Source organism: Ricinus communis, chromosome 8, assembly GCF_019578655.1.
Source record: "Ricinus communis isolate WT05 ecotype wild-type chromosome 8, ASM1957865v1, whole genome shotgun sequence".
Lineage (NCBI taxonomy): Eukaryota > Viridiplantae > Streptophyta > Magnoliopsida > Malpighiales > Euphorbiaceae > Ricinus > Ricinus communis.
In genome coordinates this window covers 15,020,452-15,031,539 of record NC_063263.1, presented here as the reverse complement: position 1 = coordinate 15,031,539, position 11,088 = coordinate 15,020,452, and the positions used below count along the sequence as shown (strand labels likewise).

General features: G+C 30.4%; 1 protein-coding gene across 1 annotated transcript; it reads left to right on the top strand.

Annotated features, from left to right (window-relative positions):
- Nucleotides 1-4,136: 4,136 nt before the first annotated feature.
- Nucleotides 4,137-8,020, top strand: LOC8266991 (UDP-D-apiose/UDP-D-xylose synthase 2). The gene is made up of 9 exons (XM_048378011.1): nt 4,137-4,535; nt 4,767-4,859; nt 5,026-5,133; nt 6,264-6,378; nt 6,468-6,601; nt 6,708-6,809; nt 6,899-6,991; nt 7,217-7,352; nt 7,449-8,020. The coding sequence occupies exons 1-9, from the start codon at nt 4,269-4,271 to the stop codon at nt 7,559-7,561; spliced, it is 1,161 nt and encodes a 386-aa protein (XP_048233968.1). The 5' UTR covers nt 4,137-4,268; the 3' UTR covers nt 7,562-8,020.
- Nucleotides 8,021-11,088: the final 3,068 nt, after the last annotated feature.

Genomic DNA, 11,088 nt, shown 5'->3' with positions numbered 1-11,088 from the left:
TAACCATCAATTTTTAATCACAAATTATTAGTAAAAATTAAATTAAATAAGGTCTAAAAAATTATTGAAATCAAATTATCTAAAAATTAAAATTTAATAAAATAGGTCATATATTCTTTTATTTTAATCTAACGCATATATGTTATACTAATCTTATATTTGAAATTAATGCTAAGATAAATTTATCTAAAATTTTAACTTTTAATGAAAGAAATGTATTCTTTTAGAATCTAGCTCATAATTAATATTTAAATAATTATTTATTTTATAAATTTAAAAATAATTAATAAAAAAATCAACTGACTAATTATATAACGTATACAAAATTAAACTATTAATATTTAATGGTAAAATTATATTAGATAATAAATTTAGAAAAATAACTATTATTTATTCAATGAGTATGATGTTAGATTTAATGTAAATATTTTAATTTATTTAAAAATTATAAAATTTCTTTTATAAAAAGATTATAAAACTTTGTTAGCTGAATATCTACTACTAAAATTTAAAGAGAAAACTAAAAAAAGGATTTGATTTAGCAGCACAACTTTGATTATGGGTTTCAAATTGAAAAAGAAATTGGTTGGATTTTTCTAAAGTAAATTTATAATAAAATTTAAAATTAATAGAGGTTAAACACTTTTATATTTTAATAAAACTAAAAATATATATTAAAAAATTTAAAGTTAGTTTAAATTAAAGAGATCAATTTTATATATAATTTACTCATATTTTTAATTTTAATTTGTCTGTTAACCTGTCCAATAATAATATTATTGGGAAACTGGTGGTATTGGATAAAGAATCAATTTCCGTTTCTACATTGCCATGCATAATATTAAGATTTCATCGTAGAGAAAGCGCGTGCAAAAGAAGAGTGGGGAAAGAATCTTAGCTTCCGTGTAGAAAAATAAAAAAGAAGAGCCACGTGAGAATACAAGAAAGACAGCTCACTGGTAGGAAGCTACTCACATGACACGGTTGCCAATTGATACGACACGTCACTCTTCCTGTTTTCTCATACTCTCTTGCGGGTAGGAAACCAGCTACTACTCGCCCTGCCTATCTCTGGAAACTTCTCTGGTCTCTACTCACTAATTTTTTATTTGGTAAAATTTTGATGGCAGAGTTGTGCTTTGTGCAAATAAATTAATCCCACTATGATTTTATGAGTAACAAAGTGAGTGATCACTGCACAACCAAGTGGGAAAGAGTTAACCCATTTTCCCTTTTATTTTTCATTGGCAAAAGGTGTCAATTAAGCCCCTCAATATTTGACTAGGAGACAGTTAAATTCCTAAATTTGAAAATAGCTTAATTTTATTTTTAAGATTAAAGAAAATATATTATTAAAAATAATAATTCATTTTTAGTTAATAATAATAATAATATTTACTTTCTATACTAAAAGAAAAAAATAATTATTTTAAAAATGATGAATTAGAAAGTGCCGAGATAGTTAATTTTGGCATATAAAATTAAGTGAGTTTCATATTATTATATAATAAAATAGATACAATTGATTTAAGAATGTAATTATTATATTTTAAATATTAAAAATCTAATTATACTATTATAAAATTTAAGAATTACCCATACTTCAACAAAACAATGGTAGTGCAAATTACCCATATGAATTGGTTATATATGTCGGAGGCCAAATCATTTGTGATTTTGTATGAATGTATTGAGAATTGTAAAAAAATGTATGCATTTAACTATAATATATACTTAATACTTCATTTGGATCAAAGGAGTTTAAATAAAAAATCTATAAAATTTAAGAGTTTAGTTTAAATTTATTATTTGACAAGTAACAAAGTAGTATAAACTTAAAAAAAAATTTAAATTTTTTTTTATTTTTTTTATTTTTCTTGAGTTTTAATTTTCAACCTAGAAAATAGAAAAATTTATAATTTATAATTTTGAAAAAATGATGAATCGTTATAATACTTTTTCATTCAATATTGTTCATAATAAATTTATTTTATTTTAAAATTATTATTTTTATATTTAAATTAAATGATGAGATTACAAAATTTATAAATTCTAAATCTATTAATCTTAATTAAATAATAAATTTGAGAATTCCTTGATCCAAACAATACCTTAATATATTGCAAAAGAAAAAACAGCTTTAATAATCTCTCATGAAAAAACCTATTTCTCTTTTATTTTTCTTTCTTAATTCTCTATAGTGTTTTACTATCTTTTATTTTATTTAATTGTGTGGATATATATCTTTGTGAAAATTACATATATTCATAATGCTTTCATACATTGTCAAATAGATTCTGTAATTTTCTTTGCATTAATTGCTTATGATTTATTCGCTATCAAATAGAGGCAAAAAGATTTATGCTTTTTAAAACAGTTGTATGGCATGGAATAAATAAAAAGAAAAATATGTATGTAAGAAATACTTGTATTATATATGGTGAATTTCAATTTTAATAGTGCATAACTCTTTTATCCCACAATATTAATAACTTATCTCTACCTTAAATTAATATTGAACATGTTTTATGAGGAACTTAAATTAGAATTATAGGTTTGTGTTGGATTTCTTTTATTAGTTATTAGCTAATCTATGGATATATTATGTCAAATCTGTTTATTTTCTTCTTTTTTTTTTTAATTTCTAATGTTATTTATCCTTCATTTTTTAGCAATAATTTGTAAATTGTTTGTTAAAAGCTTTTAAATCGAGTGCATATATGCAAAAGACAAATCACATTTAATCTTAAAAATATACTGTCTATAATTACAAGGTCTTTATTTTAGTAGAAAAACTCTAAGGAGCTAGGATGTAAATTTTAAATTTCAACCTCTACTTTTCCTTTCTGTAATTGAAAAGAAATAAGTAAATGGTGTGTACATGTGCAATCAGCATTAAACCGCGTGGCCACCGTTAATCATATCTCTGTGTTGTATTAAACGCGGAAATTAAAACAATGTTCCTTCCTTCCTTCCCTTTTAAGTCACATCCTAAAGCTATTGGCCACTGCATTGCATAGTATTATTTCTTTGTAAGCATCTGCGGTGCCACCAGTTGATTTGTGATCCCACTATCTTATACTACCACTTTTAATTACTACCCATCAAACTTAATTCTTCTTCTTAGTTCATAAATTCACCGTATAAGATTCTATATATTTATCGCATATAAAAATACAAGTGATTTAGTAAAAAGTTTATGTTTATATCATATAATTTAACAGTTTAATACTTTAAAATGTTGTAATTTATCCGTTTTATATTGATATAAAATATATTATACCTGTTGAAATGTTAAAATTTTAAATTATAAATATTTTAAAAAATATATTAACGTCAGAGAAAAATACAAAATAAATAAATTCATTTTTTAATAAATCAATATATATGTGCAATATATTATTATAGCATCATCAAATTTATTGATGTGGTGCTTATAGGAAAAAGAAAAGAAAATGACACGTCACATCGATTAAAATAAAATCATATCAGCAAATATACTACATTAGTAGAGATGTGCTAAATTTTAAAAAATAAAATATTACTCTTATATATATATATACTTCACTTTAATTTATTAGCTTTATTTATTTCAATTTACTTTCTGATTCACTAAAATAAATCAAAATTCATATCACATCCAAAATATTTTCAAAAAAATAGAATAAAATAACTCTTGATTTAATTAATTGAACACTTTTGGTAATTGGTTTTGGTATCTTCTCCAAACATAAATGTTAGTAGTTTTATAAAAATTACTATAATTTTCTTTTTTCCTAATCGCCATAACAGAAGCAACACTCTACTTACTAATACTATGCTTCCAAAGAGACAAAATCCCAATTAGATCTCCCCTTCAAATATTATTTCCTTTTTTAATAGCTGGCCACGGAGTAGGAAACACGGATAGAATTTTCATTACCATTATCAACCGATCCAATCTCAAAAATCCCTCTCTAAACAATCCTCTACTACACAGACCATACTACTACTGCTACTACTATTGCGCGTGTCACTCATCTATAGCGAGTGCAACACACGTTCTGACTCGCGAGTACAGCTTAAGATCCCCAGATTAATTTACACCTCTCCGTCTCTCTCTATCACTCGTCATATATTATCTATCACTTCCTTTTCCCTCCTTTCTTTCTATACACATCGATCCTCTCTTCCACTTCTTCTTCTTCTTAATATCACACCCCCTCGGCGCACATTAGCCTTCACCGTTACATTTCCGTTATTTTTTTCTTGATTGCTGTTCTGCGGCAATGGCGAATAGAGTGGATCTCGATGGGAGGCCAATAAAGGAAATGACTATATGCATGATCGGTGCAGGAGGTTTCATAGGGTCACATCTATGTGAAAAGATTTTGAACGAAACGCCGCACAAGATCTTGGCTCTTGACGTCTACAACGACAAGATCAAGCACCTTCTTGAACCGGATTCTTTACCTTGGGCTGGCCGGATCCAGTTCCACCGTATTAATATCAAGCATGATTCTCGCTTGGAAGGCCTTATCAAGATGGCGGATCTGGTATCTTTCTTGCGTTCTTTTAGTGTTTTTCTTTGTCGTTTTGTCGTTAATGTGGTGGATTTATCATTAACTTTTTAAAAGCGTTTTAGTTAATTTTCTCCGTTTTGTGTGTCTTGTTTGTTGTTTTGACGCTAATGTGGTGGAATAATCTGGTTATCATTCTCATTTTTCGTTTCAATATTTTTATTTGCGTTTTATGTGATTTTGTTTATCGTTTTGACGCTGGTGTAGACGATAAATCTAGCTGCGATCTGCACACCGGCGGATTATAATACGCGTCCTTTGGATACGATTTACAGCAATTTCATAGATGCGCTGCCTGTGGTAATTTTTTTCACTTTTAATTAATCTTCTTGTCTTATTTGATTTTGTTTTGTATTATTGTTTATTTTCTATGAGATCAAGTAGGAATGGACAAGATATGGTTGTTAATTTGTTATAACTGTTTGGAATTGATGTGTGATATTGATATTAGAATTTGTATTTGTAGGTAAAGTACTGTTCAGAGAATAACAAACGTTTAATTCACTTCTCAACTTGTGAGGTTTATGGTAAAACTATTGGAAGTTTCCTTCCTAAGGATAGTCCTCTTCGTCAGGTAACCTTTCGTTTTCGCTTTTTCATTTTTCTTCTATTTGCCTTGTTCACCGACATTGTGTGGTTAAGGTCTTATTTTTCCTGGGTATCAGATTTGTGTTTAGATTGTCAGATTTAACGATCTGCCTGCGGTGTCAGTGGAGAGTGTCTTGATGTGAGTGTAGTATCAGATTTGTGATTAGATCTTGATCTAAAATGTTCTGAAGTCATAGTTATTGAACAAGTTTCTTTATTATTTGTTCACTGGGATGATTTTATTGTGTTTCCATATAAAGATAAATCAATTAGAGATCGATCTCTTCTAGCCTCAAAGTTATAAAAATGAGTAATCTCTTAAATACACTTAGCTCATAGGTGTTCTCCCAGGATGGGTTAATTAAGCTGTCTGGAAGCATTTGTTCCTGGAAGTCCAAAAGTATTTAGTGCTTGTGCTGAAGATATACAAGAGGAACTGAGTTCAAAATATATTAGCAGCGTCATTGGAGATTATTGTTTCATACACATGGTATTGTAGTGGCATTGGTTTTGTTGCTGGTTTAGATATTTTCAATTATGTCCTTGAGAGTAGGACAATTGTAGTTTGATCTGTGTATATGATATTTGCATTTGTTCTCTGAAGTTGATTATATGGTTAAGTGAGTTTTTTTTTTTAAAAGATTTGTGATGACAAATCCAGGACAATGAAATGAGATCGAGTTTCATGTTCCAAGCATTAAGCTACAGTACTTGTATGATACAGACAGATGTAAAAGCATTTGGTCTATACTTTTCGAGTTCTTTGGTTATCAACTAAATCTTGGATTGGATTCTTGTTCCTCATAGCTATATGCATTATTGAGAAGAACTGTCAATCCGCCTCTGGTAGAGTGAATGAAATGTCAGAACTAGGTTAACAATTGTCAATTCTTAATTTTTGCCTTCTCCTATTGCTATACAAATATAGCTGCTAACTGCTAGATCCCAGGGTTGCTTTTACTCTTTATGTGGAATTAGCAAATATCTGTTTTTATTTATGCTTTCTAATAATTTAGCATTTCTACAATGCTACAAATTAGGCTTTGGCTGTAGTTTATGTTGTTTGTCTTTAAATTGTCAATGGAAATGAGTTTGGGTGGTTGTATGTTATGGTAGGATCCTGCTTACTACATTCTTAAAGAAGATGAGTCCCCTTGCATTTTTGGTTCCATTGAGAAGCAGAGGTGGTCTTATGCATGTGCAAAGCAACTGATTGAGAGGCTGATATATGGTAATCTTTCTTGTCCTTTGTACTAAGCTGTTTCTGGGATACTTGTAACTTGCAGAATCTTTTGCTAATTTGCTTATTCATGATTACAGCTGAGGGTGCAGAGAATGGCCTTGAGTTCACCATTGTGAGACCTTTCAATTGGATTGGACCTAGGATGGACTTTATTCCTGGCATTGATGGCCCAAGTGAGGGTGTTCCCAGGGTCCTGGCATGCTTTAGCAATGTTAGTGTTATGGTTTTCCTGCCATGAATTAAAAGCATGTGGAATTAATTGCATTTTATGGTTCTTTGGGTTGTTTGATTGTGATGTGCCATTTCATGTGCTCCAGGCTCTTCTACGTGGTGAGCCACTTAAGCTTGTGGATGGTGGCCAATCCCAGAGAACTTTTGTTTATATCAAGGATGCCATTGAAGCTGTTCTGTTGATGATTGTATGTATAAGTAACTTCTTCTTCATGTTCACTTTTTCCTGTCTTCATAATAAAGATGGAGTGGCTAAATGCTGTGGTTATTTATGTAGGAAAACCCAGCCAGAGCTAATGGTCATATTTTTAATGTGGGAAATCCTCACAATGAAGTTACAGTCAGGCAGCTTGCCGAGATGATGACAGAGGTGAGGGATAATTCTAAAAAATTCATATTGTATGTTGTTAGAAGTTGTATTTATCCCATATCGTCTAGTTAGTAGGCTGCTATTTGTATATATGTGGATTGGGCATCCTCTTCCTTTGAGCTAGCTTTTGGAAATGAGTTCTACCCAAGCCAATTTGTCATATGTGAACTATGGATTTAAGTGCATTCTTCTGATCCCGGAATGATTTTTGCTTTCTCTTAACAGGTCTATTCAAAGGTAAGCGGGGAACCTGTTTTGGAGGTGCCAACAGTTGATATATCCTCAAAAGAATTTTATGGCGAGGGATATGATGATAGTGACAAGAGAATTCCAGACATGACCATAATCAATAGGCAACTTGGTATGCCTTGGTTCTCTAGTCACAATTTTTTCATTTTCTGTTTCTACATGTGTCTTGGTAACTTTGACACTTGCTGACTGCAAATTTTGCCCACAGGTTGGAACCCCAAGACATCCCTATGGGACTTGCTTGAATCAACCCTCACTTACCAACACAGGACATATGCAGAGGCAATTAAGAAGGTGCTTGCAAAGCCAACATCCAGCTAAGGAATTTAGATGTTTGGATAAGGGGAATATGTTGGATAGTTCTGTTTGTTAGCATGAGTTCCAATTCTTTGTTAAGGGAAATCTTTTTTAAGTATCTTTAGCCGTTGGTACCATATACGCTACAGAATTTTTTGTCTTTCCACAGTGTCGGTAGCTCAGGAAAACAAACTGTGTTTTGGGATGACATGATGATATTAAGCTTGAGAAAATGTTTAGGTTCTTCTGGTAGATTAAAAAAAAAAAAAAGGAAAAATGATATCTTGTTGCTGTAATCTGTTACTTGAGCTTGGGCTCCGACATAATGGGGGCATTATACAAAAGTTTGATGTTGTTTCTTTGGAGGGATTAGCTTTGGCATTCCTCTGTTTTGTTTCTCAAGGGAAAGTGTTGTATTAATTTGTTGACCCTCTCAGGCTCTTGTTTAATTATTATTTATAAATTCCAAGCTTTTCTGCTTCATATGGTAATTCTCCTTCCCAAAATCTTGACTTCTCTTTTCTTTTTAAAGAGAAAACTGTACAACATTCAAGATTATAGTTAGTTGGAACTAAGGGGCTTTGGTTGCAAGCAGTATTTGTTGAGGCCAAAACATGGGTGATACTTAAACATTGTATCTTTCGAACTCTTCCCCTATTTTATGTTTTGGATAGGTATTCGGTTTGGTATGCATTGCAAGGTCCATTATTATCCTTATTATTACGGGACGCTTGCTCAGTAATCTTTTCACTCATCTAGTTGGAACATTTGGATTATGAGAAGTACGTTATATGCATATCTTGTAAGAGTCGCGTGTCTTCAGTCTGGTGCAATTCTTTTTGACCTCGTTTCTCCATTTGAAGGATCTGGGCTTATTTCTTTTTTGGATTTGGCCCTCTATTTACGAAAACAATATTATAAGATCAATGTTTAAGAAATAGCAGTTATGCCTCATACTATCATTATTACATGTCATTCAAATGTTTCATTCGAACTTTAAAACAGGATCAGGATATTCTAAAATAGAAAATATTTCTTAACGTGTGAACTGAAATTTTTATTTGATTTAAGTTGTGATGTTTTGAAGTACTAAGACTTGAATTGAAATAGAGCTTGCACCATATCTTTTTCTTTTTCTTTTTACACTCACATTGGTCAAAATTCAATCATGTGATGCTTCTTTTCTTCTTGTGGCTGTTTCTTCCATCTGGACTTGTCTTGATTGCCTTTAACCTGTTCCATGCACTGGCCCATTGTATGTTTTTGTTTAAGAAGTGACAAGAGCCCATAGGCATGAAACATCATGACCTCGCCCATACCATGATCCCAGATATAACAAAACCACTACCACAATAACCATGGCAAAGGTTATTTTCTTCTTTCTGCTCAAGTTTTCTTTTCTCCCAATGTTTTTGGATTTAATGTCACGTCAAAGTTAAAGTATCTTCATTTATAGTCGGCAATTGTCATATATTGGCCAAACTTCAACCTTCTAATTAGGCACCAAATTTATTACGAAATTCAGATAAATTGTTCATTCTGAAAAAGGAAAAGAGATAATATACTACTAATTTAAATAGAACGCGTCTGATTTTTTCAAAAAAAATTATGAATAAATTGAGAATTGATAGTTATATATTCTCTTACAAATAAGAAAATTATTATAACAAAATGATTTCTCATTAACCCTGTATAAGGAAAGAAATATTTCACTCAAAAGAAGTTCACTTATTCTAAATTTATTAAGTCTCATTTTCTTTTTCTCTCTCATTTTTTTCCTATGATTAATTCAGTCATTAGAATATATTAGATGCACTTTCCAGCATATGCTTAATTTTCTTTATTATGTTACAGAATTAATCAAACCAATTTAGATTAAACATATTTAAGGGTCAATTACATTTAGCCGGACCCATCATTCACATTTAGAGCCATAAAATGTATATGTTATTATCTATATACTACAGCCAATAAGTACAATTTATATGCTCTCCCTTCCGAGTCTTCCTAAATTGCTTATTCTAAACCATCCTATTTTTGGCTCCAATGCTTTTTAATGATTTTGAAGATTCTAAGTTAGGATGTGTGACTGTGTTCCCATTAATATTCATTTTACTTTTATGTAAGATCTAAGGGGTCCAAGGTTGGTGCCATTAATACTAGTGGGTGTCTCTTTATTTTTTCTGTCATCAACTCCAAAAGGAAATTAAGATTATACTTTTAAGAATCTTCCATTTTGCAGGCTATTTGTCTAAATTGAATAAACCACAACAATTCTCTATGGTCCATGAAGCCAGCACCAAACACTTTCAGTGTGTCTAACTCTTTCTTTCTTGCTATAGATATATGACATAATGCACCACCTTCAGGCCTCACTTTGCTTTATTTTATGTAGAAAAATGCCCTTTTTTCTTCTTTTTCTTTTTTCCTTTTCTTCTCTGTCAAATTGACTGGTAACAACCTTGGATCTTCTTTACATCAATATACCATTTATTGGGTTGTTGCTGAGAATCAAAGTGGGCTTCTCATCAATAATTTTATTTAAACTTAGGTGGCATGATGTAGACAGCCAATGGTCCAATTTTCTCTTCACCCTTTTTACCAAAACATAAAAGGAAACTTTGTAATTAATACCTTAGCTCAAGAACGATAACATTTAATAGGTAAGCATTTTGATACAAGAATATATGAACATGTCAATCAGCATGTTTTTATTTATTTATTCTGTTGTTCTTAGTTGCTATTTGGTTAGTGCCTCTTATTTAATGGGTTTTTTTTTTTTTTTTTTTTTTTTTTTTTGTGCTTGGACCTAATTATTTATAATTTTTACATATTAACCGTCGTTGTTGAGATATACATATTAGACAATAATTTATACAGAATATTCATAATTTGGTTTGCCTGATCCCATAACCAAACATTTGATCAATCTATTTCTCGATGGCAATTCCATGATTTCAAAACCTTAATATTTTTAATTTCAAAACGAAATAATAACTTCCAACAAATGTGGACCAACTTTTTCATGGCGATATATCCAGCTATTTATTTTTTTATTTGCTTACTTCCTTGGTAGGTGATCAATCATTAATCAAAGGGTATAATTAAAAGGAGGTGATCTAATGGTAAAAAGTGCCGAGGTGAATTGATGCACTACTGAATGAGCCTATATGCTAAGGTTCTCACTTAAGAGTAGGTACAAATGAGAGAATTAGATTCCTTGTTTGTATTAATTAAGGTGTAGTTAGTGTATGGTTATTATTAATTAGGTTGTGAATATGTATTTTGATGAAGTCCAATTATTGAGGATTTGAATGCTTTTATTGGCCATTATTTGTAGTAGCTGTGAAGAACAATGAAAACAATATCATTAATCAAATAAAAATGTGGTGAGAAGATTATGTCACTGATAATACTTGTTTTGTCTTAATACATGTATTTTGCATACTACTATATGTCTTTAAGTTTTGGTAGAGATTCCTTTATTTCTATAGTAAGCATGTCTACTCAATCTTTTTCTCTATGTCTTGTCTTGTCTTTTAATGAAGAAC

Bases quoted from the DNA above. Each gene is read 5' to 3' on its own strand.
- LOC8266991 (XM_048378011.1), top strand. From the start codon at position 4,269: ATGGCGAATAGAGTGGATCTCGATGGGAGGCCAATAAAGGAAATGACT. The intron at 6,810-6,898 runs GTATGTATAAGT...TTATTTATGTAG, and splicing joins AAGCTGTTCTGTTGATGATT to GAAAACCCAGCCAGAGCTAA. The intron at 7,353-7,448 runs GTATGCCTTGGT...TTTTGCCCACAG, and splicing joins CATAATCAATAGGCAACTTG to GTTGGAACCCCAAGACATCC.